The sequence below is a fragment of the Apteryx rowi genome, unplaced genomic scaffold, assembly GCF_003343035.1.
Source record: "Apteryx rowi isolate R43461 unplaced genomic scaffold, aptRow1 scaffold_4, whole genome shotgun sequence".
Lineage (NCBI taxonomy): Eukaryota > Metazoa > Chordata > Aves > Apterygiformes > Apterygidae > Apteryx > Apteryx rowi.
In genome coordinates, this window is record NW_020450529.1 from 6,908,529 (window position 1) to 6,932,867 (window position 24,339).

General features: G+C 38.1%; 1 protein-coding gene across 1 annotated transcript in view; it reads left to right on the forward strand.

Annotated features, from left to right (window-relative positions):
• The window catches only part of FAM19A4 (family with sequence similarity 19 member A4, C-C motif chemokine like), a 53,950-nt gene extending 36,327 nt beyond the window's left edge, over positions 1–17,623 (forward strand). The window contains 4 exon segments of the mRNA XM_026075009.1: positions 3,258–3,413; positions 12,499–12,582; positions 17,515–17,573; positions 17,576–17,623. Coding sequence (XP_025930794.1) covers positions 3,258–3,413; positions 12,499–12,582; positions 17,515–17,573; positions 17,576–17,623 — 347 coding nt within the window.
• The last annotated feature ends 6,716 nt before the right edge of the window (positions 17,624–24,339 follow it).

The window sequence follows — 24,339 nt, forward strand, 5'->3', positions numbered from 1 at the left end:
TCTAGATGGCTGAATGCTGAGAAAAATGGTATGGGAAACTAGCATGTTAACACTTAGCATTCGTTCAGTGCTTGTTCACAGACATATCTGAATATTATGAGGAAATGCGTATGATGTTCAACAGAATAAGTGTAAAGATGTGCATGAATAAGCAATAGAAATATAGATGTGAATGTGTGGGAGGGGACGGACTATTATAAGGGCAATCCAATTAATGCAAATGATGCATGCAGATGTCACTGGCTTCTTAGTACCTTTTACTGTGTTACTCCAGTGTTCATGAGATCAGCATGCTAGGGACAAATGAGGAGAGCACTCTTCCTTTGCAAGGCAGCAGCGCTGTCTTAATATAGGATTAGCACTCCTACCCTTGCAGCAGACAGAGAGGGGACACCTTCTCTTACCTCCTTGGATGGCTGGGAAGCATGAATGAGTGTACAGTAACATAGCCACCAAAGGACACATCTGAGATGTAGCTTAACTTTGCCTTCTGCAAACATCTATGTGCTTGTTGATTCCTGGCACTTTAGGGGAGCAGTATCACTGCTTTAAAATTCAAACAGGCCAACTGAGAGCAGGCCCTGTGTTTTTCAGGCTCATGGCCAAGCCCTGTTTGATTTATATTGGTGTTGACTTAGCAGGACTTTTCACCTTAAGGCAGCAGGATTTGGGCTTGGAAATAGACATTCATTCCGCTACGTATTGATCGCTGGAACTGGATCTAGTCCATCCTTATGATGTACAAATCTGACAGGATTTATACCTCCCAACAAAGTGTCTTCCACTCTTATGTTGGCATCTAATGTCTAGTGAAAAATGACTTTAATTAAAATAAGACCTGACTGCTTGGTCTTTCATATGTGGTACACAGCAAACTCAAATATGTGGCTTGAACTGTTCCAAATGTTTGCCTTTTCTTCACTCCATTATAAAATATTTTTCTCAAGAGACAGTCTAGAATGTCACCTTGCTCTATTGAAGTCAATAGGAGTTGTTGACTCAGTGGGTGCAGGACCACCACCATAAGCACTTTAGGAAACTGATGGAAATTTTTCCATTTACTCCAAGGGGTTTTGGTTCAGACTTTTGATCCAATAAATAAACGAACAAATGCTCTCTTGAAGTAAAAACATAATTAAAAAAATCTTTTCTTTCAGAACATCAGGCCATCTATTTATTATCTCCAAACATTGCCATGCAGAGGTGTTTTGTAAAACAATACTTTGCAATAAAATGGCATGGCCAATTTATTTTTTTTTATTTGTGTATTTATTTTCCATATTGACTTACAGAGAAGCTGCTGTCCTACAAGCTGGTTACTGTTTTTGCTTTTTTATGTTGTTATGATATGGGTAATAGTTACTTGCATGAAAATTCACAGTCTGCCAATAAACTTAATACAGTAGCTATGTAAGATACTTTTATGCTGTCTTCAACATTTTTCCAACTTTCTGTAAAATATATTATGTGTTTTCCTGCTGTAGCATATTTTGCTTAAAAGTACAGTGTAGCTTTTTCCTCAGGAAAAAAACATATCTCTGTATATATAATTTCTCTTTACATTTTGAGTGCACACATAGAAGACTAAATTTGCTTTCCAAGATTGTATATACATAGTTTTCTGTCCATTGAGGTTGTTGTGAATACAAATTTGGCAACAAAAGTCAGGCAGCTCTCCAGCTGTGTTTGAAATACTCCTGAAACCAAAACACACTCAGCAAAGGAATGTTGCCAAGTCAACCTTTAAAAAAATCATATATATTTTAATACTCTCTATGTATTTTGGAAAACCTACTTAGAAGCCTAAATTGCATTGCTAACTCTATTGAAAGTTGAGAATTCCCTCTTAATAAACTCATAAAAGTTCCTGCTCCAAAAGTGCAGTAATCTCAATGGCTTCAGTAAGATAGTCTCTATAAGCATGCAAGTCTGGCCATTTTGTATCAGACCAAGGTATTCTCGAGCTCAGAATCCTGCCTGGCATCAGTCGGTAACAGGTAACAGGGCAAACACAGAGTGAGTAGGGAAAGCAGGACAATCCTCCAAGCTTGTGTCACTTGTTTTGCTCTATCTCACTGTTTCTGAACAGTGCTTTCCTTTCCACCTTCCTTTCTTTATTCCTATCTACCTTGATATTACATACCCACCTACACTATCTGCACCTTAGTGTCTTCTCGTATAAGGGGCCTGTATGGCTGTGATGGTGAATACTTTATTATTCTCTGCGTTGTCTCTCTATCTAGCTCGCTTATTAAAAAAAGGGGGGGGAGAAAAAACAGCCATTTCTGTAGCACTGTTAATTTACAAGGTGCTTTACAAACATAGATGAGAGCCATCCAAGGCCTACTCTACATAAGATGAGACAAATATAAGATGAAGGCTGTTCAGGAAAGTGAGGAGGTGGAAATGATATATGAGAAGAAGAGAGGGGTTTTGTGAAGTGGGAGTCCTGAGAAAGGATTTTAGGCAAGGCAGAGGGTGAGTCTGGCAGTGGAGAAAGATGGTTGGGTACAGGGAATGGTGTAGCCAAGATATGAAGACAGGAGTGGGGAAAAGAGATGGAAGAATAAACTCGGAGAAATAGGGTACACTGAAGTGTGAGGAAAGACTCTTGAGAGGAAGGCAGTATGATAGAGCATTTATCACAGGTTTCTTCAAGACGAGCTGGGAGGGATCTCAAAAAATCCATATGGTTTGTTCCTTTTTTGGCAACACCTGGCTGTCTTTAACAGATTTTCAGCCCACCTTGTTCTTAGAAACCTGAAATGATGGACATAGCAAGAAGTGCTTACATGTTATGTTAGAAAGTTTTCCTACTATCTAAATTAACTCTCCCTTGCATTAAATATTATCCTATCCATTGTGTTCATTTGTGAAGAGAAAGAACTTGAATATAAAACCTAATACAAGACAGGAAGCCAAAGGAAGGAGGAGTGTGCTCTGTCTCTGCATGTCTTTTTGTTCAGTTTTTCTAGTTGACTAGTCCAGTCTCCTTTTCTCCCTATGGCTTTATAAGGCCTGGGAAAGATAGGTAGAAAAATTGACTTGTTATGATGAATTAATCTTTTGTTAGTAAGAACAGGATAAATTCAGGAAGTAAGTCAGGTCCTACCAGGTGCTTTGCCCCTTCATCTTCCTGGGACTTCAGTGGATGTTCAAGAGACTCAGTATCTTGTAGGACTGAGCAAACTGGCCTTTTCTTTATGCACTGATGGTTTTTTGTTTTGCTCTCCAACACTTATCTCTACAATTATTAGGCCAGCACCAAGTCAAGCAAGGGACATGTGAAGTTGTGGCAGTACATCGTTGCTGCAATAAGAACCGGATTGAAGAACGGTCACAAACAGTCAAGTGCTCCTGCTTCCCGGGGCAGGTGGCTGGTACAACAAGGGCTCAGCCCTCTTGCGTGGAAGGTAAGCAGTCTTCTGCTCAGTCATGGTTCATTAAGATTGTTTGAGAAGTTTAGTCTCCTTGATTGTTTGACTTCCCACTGTCTCAAAAGCATAATCCTTCCTTTTGTTAATTTTGGAAACATCTCTGTGCATTGATGATAATGACTATGTGCATAAATCTGGGTGTAATTAATCCTCTTAATATATGTACTCGTCCATTTCATGTCTGTGCCAATAAAACTTCTTAGTTTTTCCACACAAGAATTCTCCTTTAGAACTAGCCTGAAAACAGCATAAGCCAAGAAATTCAAGCTAATGATATTAACTCTTCCTGTTGCCTCTTGACTTAGCAGCTTGGGCAAAAAGTCACCAGATAGTAAATGCAGTCCTAACATCGGGCATGCAAATCATGCTGAGACATGTGGTTTTAAGACTTGTTCTCGGGATGGATTTCACCATTTTATGTGCCTAATGGGCTTTTACACTGGACTTCAGTATGTTAACGCCACTCCATGTCTACTCAGTTTTGTGTGTTGTAACCCCAAACGCGCTGGAGTTCGGAGAACAGGGCAGAGGTAGCCTACGGTTGCATAGGATTTTTTCATCTTAGAAAATGTCTAGTAAAGTCTTTTTTCACTTATTTGTAAGTAAGCATTCTAAAGTTATTAAAGTAGAAAATTCTGTAAAATTTACATTTAAACTGAAGCAAAGCAGAAGAATAGAGTAGCTCACTGCTAATTAATATTGGCACAGAAGTTACTAGTTCCTCCATTTTGTTAATTCATAAGTAAGATGTTTCTGTTGTCATTGCTTTTCACACAAAGTTGTGACCTTCACAAGTTAAACATAAAACAGAAGTTTCAAAATCCAATTTTTAGTCTAACTTTCAGAGATATTTTGTTTTAGACATAAACCTCTAAATACATGCAACGTGTCTGATTTTTTAACATGTTTTCTGTTTGAGGACATTTTATTTAAGAAATTTTTTTTTCTAGATGTTTAAACTTTTCATGCCTTGTAGTTCAGGAACACGATCAACTTTAACTGCGCAATTTGTTAAGCAGTTTTCTTGTCAAAGCAGAAGTACCTTCTGTATTTTTAGGGGACATGTCAAGCAACAGTAATACTTTTACATATGTTAGATAATAAAAGTCAGGTGTTATTTTAAACTTGCTTAAGCATTGCAAAGGTGACACTGTCATTCCCTGATAGAATGATATAAAAGCGTGATACAATACAAGCCTAATTCATTGTGTCAATGCAAATAGTTGCTGAAAGAATTTAATAGCTGTTTTTCCTTCAAGTATGGTTGAAATTAAACACAACAAAATATTATGAATGCAAGATTTTGGTCTCTAAAGCAGAAGCCTTTGATCCCCTTCCCTCCCTTAGGATGATGCTTTTAAATACTTTGCTTATTTTTGCAAGCATCTGGCACTATCGTTGGTGTGTCTGTCTTTCCTCCGCCTCAGGATTAGATGTGTTTTCTTCCACTCTATGCATATCTTTCAGTAGACTTCTCCACTGCAGAAACCAGAGAGAGTTTATTAAAAATATCTTGAATTGCTTATTTCAGTCTGATGTAGACATCTCATTTTTATTTTCCAACAACTTTTTACTGAATTCGGGGCTATTTAATTTGCCTATATTTTGCCCATTTGTAACTGAAATTTAAAGAGAAGGACTTGCCAAAAGCACAGAATTATTACTCTAACCAAAAGAAAAGGTTATATAGAGAAATTGGCTTAGAGTGGTCTTTTAAAGTATTTTCTTTGCACTTCAGGCCTTATCCAGTAGTACTTATAATTTCCTTAGGGCAGCACATTATCTCCGTGCTATTGATCATGCATGACATGCACATGGTAGGACCTGCAATTCCTACCTCCAACTGTTTCCATGCCATAAAACTGCATTAAGACAAAAACAGAAGACAAAGTAGTTCACACTCACTAAATACCTGTGCAGTAATTACCACCCACCTGTTCTGGCAGATTACGCAGTTCTTGGTTGCACCCACAGAGGTGCTTTTACCTCTTGCTGGTATGGTGCTTCCTCACACAAGGGAGTGTATCGCTACCCAGACAGGCTTGCTGTGCTGCTTGCTGGCGGAGGGGGAATTGTGAGGCTGCAATGGAGAGGTTATTAACACAGTGAAGTTTTGTAATTGAAATTCTTGGCTAAAAACAGCCTAGTGCTTAATGGTTTTATAGCAGATATGATTCTATATGCATGCTCTGTTTGGATTTTATCCTCTTCTGCACATACTCACAAGGAAAATAACTCTGTGGGAGTGACGCAAACAGCAAATCAGTCTCTCCTACTTCTATGTTGCCTGTGAACTTTTCAGGGTTTGCATGTTTCAGGTGTTCTTGAACAGCAGCTAAGAGGCCACCGGAGCAGAGAAATTGGATAGTATTTTGTGTTTTATGCAGAGTGGCAGGCTTCAAAAAGCTGTTGGAATGTAATTACGTTTTCCCTTCTTGACCAACAAGTGAATGGCTATATAATTACATAATTACAATTAATTTTGTTGAGATCTGCATGATGATTTTACAGAAATCTGCCTCTGCTTGCTATTTTTAAATGAAAGTCTGATTTCTGTTTTACCTTTAATAACGCAGGAAGCAATGAGCTGGTTTTAGCTTTCCTTTAGGCCAGACAGGCACATCGCTGGTCCTAGATTCTAGATACTCCATGAGAAACTAAGTCTACTTAGAGAAATAGGTTCTCCCAGAATGCTGGAGGCACCAAAGATCTGGACAAAGTCTAGACAAGCTGTACCTGCCATTCTGTTACAGACTGGAACTTGCTATTTGAGCAGCCTTTGACTATAATCTTTTTGTTTTTTTTTTTTTTCCCAGCAAATTGTAACTGAAGAAAAAAGCCTTCCTCATTTGAAAATTATATTTGTTCCTGGGTTTGGTAATTTACAAGTTTCTGATTTTTTTTCTTAGTTTTCTCGGTCTTGCAGCATATAGGTTTCCTGACCCAGCTCCCACTGGATTTCAGTGATAGCTTGTTTGTTAATTTGAGTGGGGGTAGAGCTTGGTTTCCTGAATGGGGAAACTTGGGCTTGACAGATGCTAAAGAATTTTACACAAGGTCAGATTAAAATAGCAGTTTATTTGAGCAGCGCTATATGTTAAAGCTAAACACTGCTCAGAGAACTAGTGAACAAGTGTACCAATATTGAGAGGTACCAGAGTTTCAGGAAGGTTTCCTATTTGAGCTAAATCATAATGGATATTTTCATAATTACATTCCCATGTACACCTACACACACAAGTGACATTTTTTCTTGTGACTGTGATGAGGAGGGAACTAAGTACTTTGGTGTTGTAGATGATAGATGTCCAGTCAAGTTGCAAAGAAAAGGTTAAAAGTGCTACAGAAAGGAATGTAAAAACTAGTTAAATCTTGTAAATGCCTCAAGTGAAAGTCTTAAGTGCCTTGTATGCTAGGAATCAGTCCTTGTCCATGTTATACAATAATACTTACTGTGTTGTGGGGCTTAACTAACATTTATAGAGTGCTTTGTATTTCTACAGTGTCTTTCATCCTGGGGACTTTAATTATTGGTAGTAGCAGAAGTCAAAAGAGTTCATTTAAAAAGAAAGATGGGAAGGTGAAAATCAGTTTATTACAGATTGGGATCTTCCAGAGCATTTTCACTCAAGCACGGGGTAATCACTCGTCATAGCCTGGATGAGGGTACAGGGCAATAAGTCTCTGGGTCAAGGTATTTTTTTATTCTTTGCCCATGACAACACACTTGTTAATTTTCTTCTCACTCAGATAATTGCATTTTGTATGCAGAAACAAGAAATTGTCATTTGTGTATTTCAGCTGAGTTCTGAAAGCTATTGACAAGTATTGGCAAACAAAAAAAGCAAGGCTGTTTCTTCTGTACATATGCATGCCTCATTTTCCTGTTTTTTTTTTGAGCCTCCAGGCACAGGCCTACCTGATACTTTGCAGAATGGTGCTGTAGATAAATTGAGCCACTAAACTCAGAAAAAAGCAGAGCCTATGAGAGGGAGTATTTAAATGTGCAGAGAAGACATACCACGCAGCCTGCAAAGCCTGCCTTCAGTTGCAGCTATGCTATTCAATTGCAGCTATAGAAAATTTTGCTTAGCAAAGGTCAACTCGTTCTTTTGTCAACAATGAACAAACATTTACATTTAAAGTAATCATTATAAGATTTTGTTTTTAGCCATTTTCTTTATGGAAACAAACATCCTTGAGTAAGTACCTCCAGCCTGGCTAACAGCTACTGCCAAGAAGATAAAACATTAATAAGTTTTGTCTGTAGTGAAGCTATCTTAGCTAAGTGCATTAAATGCATTTCTAAGTAAATTATCACTAGCCAAATCATCTTCCACCCAGGCAATTCTATCAGTCTTAGAATATATAAGGAGGAAACATTCAGATAGGAAATAAATGTGAATGGGAATGAAGAGTTATTTAAGAAGATCTTTTTATAGGGCCAAAGAACTGCAATGAAGCAAAAGGACAATTTTGGCTGAAAGCCCATCTGGGTTCCAGTTTGAAGTGAACAGAGGATATGGAAACAAGAAAACAAAAAATCAGTACATAAAAAACAGATAAAAGAAGAAATAGCTAGAAGATTTCCCTCCCACTGTTTTTGAATGTATTTCAGAATACTTGAGAATTCAAAAAGATGCTATTGTTGTGTCACTATTCAAAGAAGAAAAGGAAATATACAATAGAGTGAATAGTGTACTGAAAATTTATACAGAAAGTTTAATCCAGTGGGGTAAGAAAGAAATCTATGTTTGTCCGGACTAAGGATAATGTGAATTACTTTGTTAAAGTAAATGTGAAACACAAAGAAATCCACACACACACAGACACACACACACACACAGTTATGGGCCCATAATGCATGAGGTATTGAAAGCATTAATGCTGAGGCAAAAAGGTGTCATGGATCAATGTCACTGTTCTGCTTCTGGTAACAAGTAGGGTGGTGAGGTACTTTCTGCTTTACTGTTAACTAAGGAAAGTGGTAACCAACTTCTGCAGGGATTAATTTTTTTTTTCTTTTTAATTCTAAGCCTGTTATAGTCCTAGCAAGCTGGCTAATAGTTCTCTGGTTACCTACTGTAATTTGAAATGTATTTTGGAATACCTGGGGTATTCTAGAACAGCACTAATATTGTACCAGTTTTCAGAGGGTCAGTAGTGTTGTCTGGATACTTAAGGGACCATTAGATTGATATCCGTCCTGTGCAAAATAACTGAGAAGCTGGTATGGTATCCACCTAGCAAGGAATTCCTGGAGTATAGATCACATGAGTCAATGTGGTTTTCTGGAAAATAGATTTGCCAGACACAACTGATTTAATTCTTTGAGGAGTTTTCTAGACTGGCTGATACAGGTAATTGTTTGACTGGAATACACATAAGCCCAGATCTTCCAAGTTCTCTTGGAAGATAATGTATAATTTATTCATCCAAAGAGTTGGTTCCTAAATACATGTTGAGGATTTAGGTCTTATTTTTTGTAAGCTGTTTAACTTTGAACCATATGACATACTACTTACATATGTGCACTGCTCAGTGTCAGTCACCTAGCATACCTAAAGCGTAACTTAAAAGCACAGCTCTCCATAGAGTCATCAGTGGGATATGACAGTCAAATGGCATATACCTACTGGGATTTCACAGTGCTCAGCTCTATGCCTGCCACTCTGCAACACTTTAAGCAATGACCTGAAAGCAAATACAGGATCACTCCTGACAAAAACCTGTGGATTTCTTCCAGTGGGACAAAGGAGTAGTTAATGATGAGCCCAGGACAGTCACATGGCATAGTCCTGAACACAGGAAATTGGACCTGTTTGAAATAACTCTATGTTAATAAAGACAGGTGTATTGTGATGAAAAACTGAAAATGTTCAATCAACTGCTTATCAGACAGAAGGTTGAGAAGTTACTTGATTGCAGCATGTTCAATATCTTCACAGGGAGAAAATGATGATTGCTAACAGGCACTGTAATGTAGGTGAAGAAAGCACAACAGTGTAAGTTGGAAGAAGAACAAAACTAAGGCTATGCGTTCATGCTGAGACTGTTTAACTGTTGGAGAAAAGTGACAATGGGGGATGTTTCTTTCTTCACCTGTTCCAGACTGGCTTGGAAGACACTGCGTAGCCAAACACAACTTGGCAACACAGCACAGTGTATCGCATGAAGAAAGACAAGATGATGTATTGACATCTTTTGGCCTTAATCTCTATGAATCTACTGTTTTCATGAAGTCACATTATCTAGGGAGTGATGTCAGCAGAAGATTTGTTTCTGGCAGGGTAACCCCCAGCCAGTCAGCTGGCAGACGTCAGACTAAAGCAGTCTCCTTTTTCTTCATGAGACTGGTTGTGTGTGAGAGTGACATAGCTGATCTCATTCCATAGAAAAGTTATCTGTTGAAACCTCCCCAAGAGTGCCTCAATCTGATAAGAAAACTTCTACATCCTTCAGAGAATCAAACCATTACAGTGACAATAGTTAAAGAACACTTGTTATGGAGACGAGCCTAAGGCTCTGACAGAGAATTTTAATGGACCAATCTCAGGGGTGTGTTTGACACAAACAGCTATAGCCAGTTAGGACATACAGATCAGCAGAATGGACATTATGGCTACAAAGAAATTGGACATAAAATGGATATAAGAATTAGTGCCTTGCTACAGCAAAGAATTGGGGATTCGCTGAAAGCAAACAGAATGAGATCTCTATTAAGTATTTCAAAGTGTTGCCATTAATCTGAAGAGGGGTATCCGCACAGAATAGAAATCAGTCAGTGAAAGGGTAGGAGTCAGCTTCACTGAACGTGTCTCAACAAGAGATGAACAGAAGGTGAAAAATGCAGTCTGCTGAAGACCTTGTGGATCTTGTTGGAGTTACAGATTGACTCCACAATGTTTCCCATGCACATCTGTGCTTGCTTCTAGGTAAGATGGTACTGCTGGAGATGATGGGTCTGATTCACTATCTTATGTACCTTATTTCCGTGTGGTCCACTCAGGCCAGGAAGCTGAATGGGCCTAACTGGTCCATAGTGCTGTGTGAACCCAATCCTGTGCTGTACTTTTGGCTAGTCAACAAGCACTTTTTTAATAAGGTGTTAGAAGCAGGCTGATGCAGGTTGCATAGGTAAATAAAAACTGCCGTATTCAGTGCATTTTCTGTGATCTCAAAACATACCACACTCAAACAAGTAATCAAAATGAAAAATTCTGGATATAAGGAGTTATCATGTCAGCAACTGAGGCATAGGTGATTCTAGGCACCTGCAGGAGACAGCCAAGTGAGAAGTGGTTTTCAAGGTCTGAAAATGAACTTATGTTTTCAGGGTAGAAGTAAATACATGGAAACAGTTTCACATGGCACAGCGCAGGTTAAGTCTCAACATGTCACCACATCCATATGCTCAGAGCAGCACTGTGCAGAATTGTGTAAGGCAGCAGCCAGGCCTCCCAGGAGGACTTGCTGGCTTTGGAGCTGAGCTCTAAAGACATAGCTAGCTTGATACCAGGTTCTCCTATTTGGTCAGGGGCCACTGTACATGCCATCAGTCTTGAATCTAGACTTGTAGACTTGGCCATACTTACTTGAAATAAATGTGGCATAGAAAATGGAACAACATGTATAAAGTAGCAAAGATACAAAATAAACAATTGGACTCTGTATTTCAAGTGGAAATAATCCCTCGTGTCCCAGGAAGCACAGTCAAGTTTCATCCACTTTGTCAATCAACAGTCAGTCAGCATAAATACAGATGATCATAGATTCAGATGACTGGTGACTGGAATCATGCATTCATTTTATAGTTTTGAGATTGAAAGACTGGTTTATAAAATGGTGTCTGAAGCCAAAGTGGTGTTCCAGAAATATGTCTTTCATAGTCAAAAGATGCCTCCTCTTCTAAGCTAGAGTGAAAACATAAAACGAAAGTAATTGAATGAGCATTTCAGCAATATCCTGATGTCAGCTTGCCTGCTTGTCACCCTAATTTAAAGGTTGCAGAAGTATGAATCTACCTTGAAATTAAAAAAAAAAAAGTGCTTTACAAGAAGTAGACTAAATTATTTTTGTTCATCTCTTTTGGACATGGTATCTTTTAAAGCATGCAATTCAATATTTTGTGTGCATAGCAGAATAATGCAGAGTAACTAAATCAACATTTTCATCCATATTTTATTTTGAAATTCAATTCAGGTTATGAAAGATTGTGAACTGATATACTACATAATCATTTTCTGTGATTTGATAAATTCCACGCACAGTGCAAAACTGAGAAATGCATGCAGGGGTTTGCAGTGGTTTTGGGGAAAATGTATCTATTGTTATCAACAGTATTAAAAAGTCATGACTACGTTTGTAAAAATAACAAGTGTGGTCTTATTAAGGGAAGTTGGCTTAAGAGTAGAAGATTAATAAATTGGCACAGTGAAAATGTACTGCTGTAGTCTTCCAAAATGTATTGCAAAACTGGCAATGTAGCTGCAAGTTGACTTTTAGTTAATAATCCATCTGCTTTCCAATGGTCCCACTTCTTCTTTTGCACTATTCTCTGACAGACCTCACGTGCTCACATCTCTGTGCAATTCTATTTTCTTACCCAGTGAAGAGATAAACTGACATTCCTTCACCCAGCCTTGCATGTGCGTATCCAAGTTAAACAACAAGTCTTAGATTCATACCACTTTACAGCAGGTACTTAACTGAAGCATGTAAATGAAGGAGGCAAGTCACCTCTGTAGTCAGTGGAGACAGAAAGACACTTCCAGAGGTCAATTCAGATGTTAGAGTTGAATCACTCTCTGGAGGTGCCTGCCTGTCTTTACCATTTTCACATGTCATTTACCCTTCTGTGTGCTGGTGAAGTTTTTTAGCCACATCTTAAACTCAAACAGGATCAATATGTTCATAAGGTAGTAAGTATCATAACAGTAACTGTTGGTTTTACCTTTTGTAACCAAACAGCTAAACATAGCACAACAGCCTCCCTTCTAAAATCAACAACAATAAAAAAAAAAGATTGTATTCTGTTTCTCTTTTCTATTTCTCTTTCTAGCTTCCATTGTCCTACAGAAGTGGTGGTGTCATATGAACCCCTGTTTGGATGGAGAGGACTGTAAAGTACTACCAGACTATTCAGGTTGGTCTTGCAGCAGTGGAAATAAAGTCAAAACCACAAAGGCAAGTACAGAGATCACCTATATTTAAAGGTGGCGGTCTGCTGACAGCCCTTGCTTACTGCATTGCATCTGCTGGTGTGAGCATCAGAACTGGACTCCTCAGTGTTTTGGAAAGCAGTGATTAATGCAATGGTTCTCAGGGAGGGAATACGCTGGGTTAGAACTGCCTCTTCACTCCCAGCCTGGTTAAATTAGCAGGTCATGGAGTCAAAGAGGAGGAACCAAAGGCAGCAATTCGAGTCTGTATGTCCTCCATCCCTGTGTTTACAGTGGGGTAAGATCTTCACAGTAGTGCATCTCTTGGCTAGTTCAGCCCTCAATACCATTTATTTTGGGTTTGGGCTTTGCACTGCTGGAGTGAAGGCCCCTGCTTCCGAAAACTTTAACCTCCCAGTTTCTGAATCGCATTTATCTGGGAAGAAAGGAAGGAGAATTTTGTGAGTCCCAGACACAGTTTGCTAAGCTTGCTTGCTTGTGCCTTCCTCCATAGAGATTTGGTGTCATGAGCTGACTAAATTCAGTTGTCTGGGCTCTGTAACTCAGTTCAAACCCACCGCTTCAGTCTTTAGTGAGCAAAGAACCCTCTGCTGTGACCAGTGCTAGAGGTAGCACATTCCAGGATCAAGTCCTCAATTTGCAAACTGAATACAAGGATCCAAGGTCTTTACCAGGGCCATCAGAATTTAGATTCCTGTGCTACTGGAAAGCCTTTTAGATACTGAAAGAAGTAGCCTGACTCAGCTTGTTGTTGAGAATCTGAACTGTTGTCAGTGGGAACTGTGGAACACTGAGCACCACTGGAAATCAGGCTGGCTCAGATCATTTCTAATTATGACCATCCTATAGACAGCCTGTTTTTGAAAGAACTTTGCTATGCCATCCCATTTCTTGATTAACGGTCAGCAGAAAGAAAATATCATGTCCTCTGTCTGCTTCACAATCTAAAATGAGCTCAGTGCATTGAAGTTCAGCAAGTCATAGTGAACTGCATATCTAAATATATCATAAAACAAGAGTCTTCAGCATCCAGTAGCAATCAAAGACATATGCTTAGCTTTTCCCTTTACAACCTCTTCTAGCTGAGAATGAATGTTGTTAATTAGGTTGCCTTCTGAGTTAATAAGCAAATACTGACACCAAATGTTGTTTAATAATGGCTATTCTAAGGAGTGAAGACTATACTAAATTCTGTATGAAAGAGAAAATTGGATGGTTTGGGCAGCTATGGTTTGATATTGGTCATCCACAGCCCAGCCACACACACATTACATGGTGACAGGCTTAGTGGAAGAACCTGAGCAAACAAGCCAGAGTCTGAAAAGCCTTATTCCTGTTTTTAAGATCAGAGGAATTGTTATAAATCAATGTTGTTTATCAAATGCTAGAGATGTAGTCCGTAGTGTGTCTATGCCTCAGCTGTACTTCTTGTGACTGGTACTACAGCTGAAAGTTGACCTGCACAGAATATGCTACTCTAGAATCAGTATGGGTGACTGGCAGTCAGTTATTGCAAGGCATAAATTACCCTCAGCCTTTGAATATTTTCCACGGCACTGACTTCAACTACTCATATATAGATAAGGGGTAGAGTGGTAACGTCAAACACATGGGTGAGACTGGTGAAGTAGGAGTTCTATGTAATGAATAAGACAATTTAATTTATGGACATACCAGCAAAGAGCTGACACTTTATAGAAAAAGGACTTTATTGGTAAAGAGTAAGCCAGGGTTAAATATTCCTAATACCTTTAATAGGTACTAGAGGGGTGAAGAGTGGAGCAAAGAACTTAATGTTGGTGTTGATGACTGAAGGTCTGAGGTGTCAAGTCTTCATTCATGCAGCTGTCTCTTCCTTCCTATGAACAGTTCCCTTTAGTTCATTGAGGTCAACTGACCATATGAGTCATATTGCCAATGTTCACGAGTCTTGTTCATAAACAGTGAAAAGAGGCAGCCTGAGTCAGTGGGAGTTTACTAATAGAAAGGCAAATTTGACATGGGTCATTTATTTTATTATTCATGACATAAATTGCAACCACCAAACTACAGAATATGCTAATGCATTCTGATGAGTTTAGGGATGTCTTTACAAAGCTAGAGTGGGACAAATCATCCTACCTTCAATTATACCTGTGCAAATTCATCAAGTCCAGTGAGTTTGTGTGGGTCTAAGAGAGGGCGGAGTTTAGCAATATGAGTGCAAATGTTATTACATTAAACTCTTCCTCTACTTTGCTGGGACCTGGAGAAATGCATTTTGCACTGATTAGGAGATTGCTTTGAGGGGCATTTAATTGGAAGGGTAAGAAAACAACCAGCACTCATGCTTGGATATGAAGTATTTTACTAAATTATAGATATGAGAACTATTTGTTTTTTCTTTCATGATTTTGTTTTCCTTTCAGTATCCTTTTGTCCTTTTACATTCAAGCACCTTAAGGCAGGACTGGCTTTTCTTGTGCATGTGTTTAGCATCAGTACAAGGGAGATCCTGTTTCTGACTGGCGTCCTGGGGTATTGCAACAATATAAATACAAATATGAATGACTAAGTTAGTGGTTTAACATTGCACTGAAATGACACAAGACAGTCCTAGACTTTAGCTAGTGATTGACTGTATTAGAGAAAGGAACAGGCCAGTAGTAGACTTCCTTAAAGGAAATGTCCCTTTAAAAGGTGTCTCAGCCCCTCACTTCTTACTTAGTCTTTGTTATAAATTCTTCCATTGATTGTTGTATGTATTTTATATGTGGATGCTTCAGGCAAGTCACTGCTTTCATGCTCTGCTTTTAAGTGGTTTGATTTTGACCCATAAAGGCTTTGTCTATGCATTTACCTTTGTCTAAGCCAGGAGAGTTATTTTAGAGGTTGGGATTTAATGTAGCTATTTTCTCAGTAGTAGTGACATTTCCAAAAGCTGAGGACTTGTCTCATACTACCCCCTGGTCTTTGTACTCCTGTAGCTGGCTTTTAGTATTGTGCTTCTTGAGAATCTGTCTGAAATCATGATGTTTGTTGTCTTTATTAGTCCAAGTAAAAAGGACTTAAATTGTCCAAGGTTTTGTGGGTGGCATTTGTTATGCCCAGTTGCAGGTACATTTCTATCCAAGCTGAATTGTTTAGAATTCTCCAGAGTCACATGGAGAGAAAAGGGTGATCATGCAGTGTGACTGTGCTCATCTAAAAAAAGTGTTCCCACAGAAAGCTGATTTCTCTCTTTTGTAGCTTAAGGAAGGCCCAGATGACAAGCTTACATGTAGATGTCTTCTTACTAGAGGGTAGATGCTGGGTCACAGAGTCTGTCTCTGCATCTGTATTTCTTTTATAGATATTTTGCATGTCTTACGTTGCGTGTGGTTTTCTCTGTCTACCAAGATATAGGACTGTTGCACAAATATAAAGAGTAATGATAACTCCAGATTCTGAACAGTAGCATGTGGCACATACAATATTGAACTGGAAAGAAAGTGGGTTAATTTTACAATTACCTTGTTAGAGAGAAAAGTAAAGCATGGTATAACGTATTTTTTGATTAAAAATGAACTGAAGATTTGTCCAATTCAGTCAACAAAATATGTATTAAGCACATCTATTAAAATTGTACACAAATAGAGTACTGTATGCACTGTCCTATCTGATTATGACCAGTAGTCTAACCAGTACAGCAGCCTGTCTGTCTCAGTCCTGGGATACTCAAATAAGGAAAAGACAGCAAAACCCTTGTGGACAATTATAGCAAATGTACCCATCATGAAATTCTTTCAATTTAATAGTTGGCTTAAGCCTAAAACACCAGAGTTCAGATTCATTCCATATTAGATTTTTTTTCTCTGTTATGTAGCAAAGATGATTGCGTTACCATTTAAATTTCTAATCAATTTTTTAAAGCTTACTAAGACCCTGGAATCAGCACTAGTTGGGACAATGAATTTCACAGGTTGAAAATAGGAAATAGGCTGAAATAGGAAATGCCATTTAATCACTTCAAGGCTTCTATCTTTTCATTTGATGAAAATATTAGAGTAACTTGAAGTATATGAAGCTTGGAAGAGTCCTCGCGTTTCTCAGTATTTAAATGAATAGTTACAGTAACTGAGGCTGACAGTTAAACATGTGAAAAGCTGAAGAGCTCCTCTCTTACACAAGTTATCTTATGAAGGGAAATAAATATTTTTCTGTACCAAGCCTCTGTTTAGCTTTGTAGCATGTCCAGATACCACAGAGCACAGCTGACAAAGATTTCCTCCCTGCAAGCTGTCTATTCTCATTCATTTCCAGGACAGGGTATCTGACATGAGCCCTTCTCACCATTGGGTTTGCATAGCAGTGTGTATGTGCGTTAAGGCCTGCATGTCCCTGAAGCACCTGACTGGGCGTGTATATGGTTATAATGGGAAGAGACCACAGGATCCCCTGGGAGAAGTGATATCCAGGAGTGGCTGCTGTTGCAAGAACAATTCATCCACTCTGCAGACAGTTCTGTCTGATCCCTAGCTTCCTCCCATGAAGTGGACCCCTGGGAATTGGTAGCAGTTTGCATGAACGATCCTTTGGGATATAAGGCATACGTTTGTGTTGTGGGCATTGGTGTTGAAAATGGTGCTAAGCAAAATAAAGCAGAAGGAGATTACCATGAGATGTTGATGGCAATTCAATAATAAACTGCCATTTCTTTCTCTGCCAGTCTCTCCTATGCTTTTGAATAACAGTATAGTCAACGTTTTCCATGTAGATTCTGTTTCTGTGCAAGTTATATGGAGCATATAGTTATGGCCAGAGCATGTTCATTCGCTATGTATTCACATGTACAGTTTCTTCACAGCATCAAAGCATGTTTTATCATCCTTCTTTGATCACTTCCGTGTAAATAACTCTCTCCTTTTCTTTTTTAGGTAACACGGTAGCAAAAAATAAACCTGTGGGTCACTACTGGAACAATGGCATGTGCAACCATGTTGCTTGGCTATTACACAGAGACCCTTTTTTGTGACAATGACATAGACTTAACTCTTTGAACTTGCAAAATTAGTGAGCAAAAAGGACAATACTTCTACATTCAACTGTGGTTGTAGTTCTTGAACCTAGATTTTGCTATACAGAATGGTACATGTTTAATTTCACAAGGAAAAGCAATGAATTTTGTTTCTTCCTGAAATGCACGTTGGATTCCCAAGGTTCTGACACCTGGCAACAGTTCTTGAAAACACACGCCTGGACTTCTGTGGTGCATCAAGGATAAGACTTTCTTTATGACGCTAAGAACTGTAAAATTGCTTTAAATGATTTTAGATCATTGAAGTAACCTAGGAGGTCATAGAAAGAAAATGGTTATGTTACAACCAATATGGATTTGTTTGAGGTATTTCTCACATACAGTACAACATAATAATATAAAGCTGATCCCCATGCTAAGTGAATCGATGGGATAGTGTTAGTAAATGATGTCTTAGTGTATTTTCAACTGTGATATAGTAAATATCAAGATTGTATGAAGGTGAAAGGATGGCACTTATAAATTAGTAACAATAATTGTAAGGCATATTTTGTTTATTTCTGTGCAATTATATTTATTTCCTTAGATAGTTTAGGTATTTTAACTTTTACATTCATAAGTGATGGCAGGGAAGCATGAGGAAGAGACAAAATTTGAAAGTAGACATAGTTTTTCTTGTCCTAAAATAAATCCATTCTCTAGGGGAATAGCAAAGTATACATATTCCTTGACTCTTTGAATCTAGATATGGAACAGAATTTAGCCATTAGCTAGAAATATTCATTCAGATGCCTCAAAAAGGAGAGCATGCTTATATTGTATAAGGAAGGCTTGCTGGAAGAGGGGGTAATTTGTTTGGATTTTCATGGCTTTGGTTATATCCTAATAGGTAACATACTTAAAATTCATGAGCAAAATTCTAGATAAAAATGAATCTTCACTTTCAATTAGTTCTTGTTTAGAATGATTATAATAATTAAATGTCCAGTTCCTTGACAGACTGAATTTCCAAGTGGCTACACTTTGTGACACACAATTGTTCCATATTATTGTGCATGCATTTCATACTGTTTTTCTTATTTTCCTGTTACAGTTTTTTYTGTCATCAGTCTTCATAAATAGAACAGTAAGTAGAGGTGAAGCTGTAGCCAGTCTGTTCCCAGTTACATCATTTTGTGACTTAAGATGCATTGAAACAAGCTAAAATGCAGTGATGCAGATGGATATCATACAGATGAACTGCTGCTAACCCAGCTACTGAATTCACTGTTATGCTTTATGTAAATATGAGGGTAACAATGTACAACCAATTTTTATATACCCCAAAATGCCAAAAATATTGAGTGTGTGTTGTACTAATTTAGGTCATTGTGCACAAGCTTTCTAGTTTATGGGAAAGATACCATCAGCAATGTGAAGCTATTCAGAGTAATAATTGTTAGTTTTTGGTTTGCTGGAGTGCGTGGGAGTATTCATCCAGTTAATTTCATTGAAGTCAGTGGTGGGAAGGTCTGGCCCTATGTTTTGTTTTTGATTTCTCTGGTTTAGTTCATTTTCAATTATGTATTTGATTACAGCTGGGATCATAGTGGTCATTGTACTTGGTGATAAGTAAACAAGAAATTTTCTGCTCTGTGTTTGGACAGCTGAACCTAATAGACTCTGCTTGCCCTAATTAGCTCTACATTCCTAATATTTTTCCATTGTTTCAATTTTCTGATTAAATTTTAAAATTACCTTAAATATTTCTACCATTTCTGTGCATATGTATTCAACAATATCATCAGTGAAGATCATTTTTGTTTGCTGTTTGTATAATGCTGACCCACAACTGGTATCTATTTATTTATTTTGGTACGAACTGTACAAAGGCATAATAAAACACCTTTGCTGAGATGTTCTAATCTAGGCTGACAAAAAAGACAAAGGATTTTAGAGAAAAGTTATCTTTTTCTCTTTTTTTGAAGATAAGTACAAAGAAAATAAGCTATTTTGCCAGTGGTCACATGCTGGATTTGTGGCAGAGTTCAGAAATGAGGCAAAATTTCGTATATCTAATTAAGTTTTTCCCACAGGTAGCATAAAAGTGGTACAGTATGTTACATGTCTTGCAATAGCCATCTGGAAGGTACATTTGCAGCGTCAATTAGGAGGGAGGAAAGCACGACAAAAGTTTGATAGAACAGGATTATGAAATACAGCCCAAATGAATGACTTGCCTACTTAGATCCTAAGCCCATGACAGTGATTTTATATTTCTAAAGCAGCTTTGTTTCAGAGGATCTCCAGTTGATTTACAGCCTTCCTGATTTATTGCACAAATGCTGTAATACATGCCTGTCTCTCTTTGGAGGTTTGCCACTTCTTCCAATACTGTTGTCTGGCATCTGACACCAGTATTGCTGTTCTGCTGAGCCATAGCAAAATTGAGGGCTTTGCCAGCAGCTCTGTTAGTAGAAGAGACCAGCGTCCTAGATTCTTGGTGTGTTCTCTATGTAAATGGCTTGGTTCATGCGTATCTGCTTGCTCTAGAGGAGCAGTATTCATAAGCAGCGTACTGGCAATCTCTTAGAAACCTCAACTTTCTTCCCACTGTTAAGCCTCTATGGGGCTAAAAATCCTGGGTCACCATGTCCAGGCTTTTGTTAGGACAGGAACTACCTCCTACAATCCGTTTCATAAGGCGAACCCATCTGTCTTAAGATCACAAGGTTTTGCCATACTATTTCTAACAGGAGATTGTTGCAGGCACTTACTCTTCTGATGAGACATTATTCTGATTTCAAGGCTGAACTGATTCATGTCCTGATTATACCTATCTCTTACTTCTTAATTTTGTTCTTTTCTCTCCTCATTAGTACGGCCCTGACGTATTTATAGAGAATAGTCTTCCCTCAYTCAGATGACATTTCAGTAGGCAAAAAATAACCATGGCCTCTTATCTCCTTTTTTCTCTCCTTATCTGTGTAGCCCTCTTTGCATCCATTGCAGCTTAGGTGAATCTTTTTTTGAACAAGGATTGCCATAATTATGCACTTTACTTGGCATATGCTGTTGCCAGGTTTCTACAATATCATTAGCACTTTCCCATCTCTTCTGAAAATGCTTCACTTTCTACAGCCTATGTTGCTTTTGCCTTTTTCATAACTGCGTCATGCTAGCAATTCATAGTCGGCCAGCATTTGACTAATATTCTAGGCTGGCTTCTTTTCAGCTCGTGCACTCCTTGCTTATAGCATATGTTCTTACTAATCCTACCTCAGAGCATAGCCTTGAAGTTTGCGCTGCTAAATGTCACCCACTGTTACTCTCCCAGTCTGAGGTCATGAGATTCTGCTTCTCCTCTGCGCTGAGGTTTTCTGTGTGCCTCTTTGCAAGATGAAGAATGAAAGACCCCAGGACTGTCAAGTGAGGAACTCCACTTCAAACTCCAGCCTATTTCTTTTAAAACAGAAATTGCTGTTGTTCACTGTTTAACCAGTTCCTTACCATTGTCCTTATCTTCTCCAATTAGATAAGGAATTCTCTGTGGTATCAAAATAAATGTAGATCAAACTAGATTCATTTCATTTTCTTTATCTGGAAAATAAATTATCTTAATAGAAGTCCCTGCAAGGTTTTCTTTGCATCCTACAACTCTGTTAAATCCATGATAGATTTTATTCCATTGTTAATTTACCTCTAAGTCTATTATCTTCCAGGATTTGTTTTAGAATTTGTACCTAAATAGTGAATAAAGTTCTTACATTTGCCATAAATTTTCTCAAATGGTTAGTGCATAACAAACCTGCAACTGTAGAAAATTTATTTGAAAAAAATTTGAAGTTTCCTTGCAGACTGAGCAGACCCTGAGTTAAGAGAACAGTTAAGACTTCTGTCATAACAACAGACACTTCTGTATTTATTTAAATATAGATGATCCTGTAAGAAACTTTTAAGTATTTAGGATAAATGAATGCCTGTAAACTGTGGTAATCTCATTTAAAAGACTGTCTTTCACAGCACGGTGTCCCCAAGCACTGAATTGGGCAATAATTCTGGACAGACTTGGAATGGATCTGCTTACCTTGGAGTATGCTGGTTATGGTGAGCCTCTCTGAATTCGTGAGGATGTTTTTTTTAAGGTTATGGTTGCAGGGATTTTCACTGCATGGAGGTGAAACTCTTGTACCTGAAAATATGCAGTATGTATTGATTTCCACTTCAGTTATGTTAGCATTTAGTTCATCAACTAGAACCCTTTGCAAAAGCAGAATTCTCTAGACAATGATAAATGGTGGAGTTTTGCAAAATGACGACTTTGCCTTGATGACTAAACAGCACATCTCCCATTGGTTTTCTTTGTGTCTTTTGCTTGTTAAACAGTTTTTTTTTTAAAGCCTAGACAGTATTTTCAGCTTGTAATTTAAACTCTAGAACCTTGCATGTGTATGTACCAGCTACCAGGTTTTAGGCATTTGGATGGAAATTCACAAAGGTAATGGTTTAGAATAACAGCTTGTACCAACCTTCAAGAAACCTTTTGCTTTTTATAAATCACCATAGCTTTATTATTGTTATGAGGACAAAGGCACCCACAAGGAGAAATTAATATTACTGTTAGAACACTTCAGGGCCTGTTCTACCCTGCTATGTGTGTGTGCGACATTCCCATTAATACTAGTAGAAATTATGTGCACTTGAAAGAAGAGCAGCTTTGGTAGCATAGATAAAAAGATTGTTCATTACAGTCATTTGCACAAAATGATAGTCAGTGAAATTTTGCCAGAGAAATCACTACAAGCTACACTGAGCCTTGAGGCTCAGCCCTGTGAAATGTCACTGCTGCATTTTACTCAGCCCAGGACGAGTCCTGGAAGTGAACGTGGTTTTCTGGGCCTTTGAAATGTAATGTACTAGAACCCTGTAAAAGGTACAAACATGAAGGAGAGTGAGTGGAAAGTCTTCAATTCCTACTTCCCTCTTTGTGCCCATCCCATACAGTGAAGAAGGGAAAACTGGGTGTACAGTTTTGCACTCCTTCCTAGGACTGAAGTTCAGAAACTTATAAACCTCTTTAGCCAATATAAGTTTTTCATTTTGGAAAATATCTAAAGGCATGATCAGAACACAAGTGATTAAGCAGTACATCTTAACAAGATGCTGGTCTTCAGCTGAAATGCAACTAATATGCATGCCTGTGGTCTATAGTGATATGAAATAAAGTAAGCTGGCTTAAACTACTATGAACCTTGCAGTTGGTAGGCAGAAACCTTTTAAAATACCTTAGTGCTCTCATCCATAGTTGTCTGCCTCAGCCCTAACCTGTACTGTGTGTGCCAAGTAGTTGCTTATTTAGGGACTTTGGATGATCTAGCATTAGCAATGCTTCTGCATTCAGGGTATAAAAGGGTTTTATCTTTGTAAGGGAAGTTTTGCAGAACTGGCTCTTTCTGCTTAGATCTTGGTACTTAGTCAATGAAGACTTTTCAGCAGAGGAATAGAAACACAAATGTTGTGTCCCTTCACTGGAGCTCTGTTTCGTTTCATGTCAATCTATATTGACATGAAGTTGCACAGATTCATAAGAGCATTTACATATAAACTTATATATTGTAGGAATCTGGTATCCCTTCTGCTCTTTGATGTATGCCCTGGGTGAAGGTTTGGTAATCTCACTAATACGACTTTTGGTTATACAGCCTTTATATGTGTTCTCTGTAATTTAAGGTTGTGGGTGGATGTCCTTTCTTTACATCATTTTTTTTCTTTAAACCTTCAGGAATGTTTTTCATATAAATGCCTTCTAGTCAGAAAACTTCTTACTCAGTCTTTTATCTGAGTAAAGGAAAATTTTGATTCCAGCATGAAAAGAAAGCTAAGAGGGACCAGCTTTATCCTACTGTACAAATGGTCTCTACGTGGAGCCAGAAGGTAAAAAGGTAACATTGGTAAGATAACTTTACCTCAAGATACTCCATATTATTTGTGTAGAGGTACTTTAATAGGCTTTTCAAGGACAGTTGATTACATGTAGCCTTCATATGCCTGAGACTGAAGAGAACCACAATAATAGGAAAAATAATTATCATGCACCTTATAGGAGCATCTACAATGCCATCCATCAGCCACCATGAGAAAGATGAGGAACATTGCAACAGTGACAAAGCAACCAAAAAGAAAGTATAAAAATAGGTACAGAATCTGTTTGTCTGCTCTATAGTAGTATAAGATCCACCCAAGTTCAAGCATTGAATGATTTTCCAATTTACAGAAACAAGATTTTTTTTTCTTAACCACTTTTTTCAGCATGTATGGCCAATTGCTTAAGATTCACCAGAACAAGTGATTTGCAAGCAAAACAGTCAGCTGGTTGCTTACCCTTTAAATTAAGTGGCCCTCAAAGTAATCTATTACAGTGGTTAAATCAATGTAAAATGCATTTCTCTAAGTCCCTACAAACTAAAACAGGTGCTTTCTGAAACAACATTGGCATTCACAGGACTAAACTCAGCCCTTACTTAGATTCATATGAACCTCCTGGAGTCGATGAGTTTGCACAGGTTCAAATGAATGCACAATGATATTCTGTAGTCTGTCTTTTGAAGATGTACCCTCAGACAGTGTGATGCTTTGGCAAATCTATGAAGAATATTGCAGGAAGAGTAGAGGAATGGTGCTGCTCCTTCCAACACCTCATACACAGTTTTTGGAAAGTAATGGGAAAACTATTTCATTCTACTTT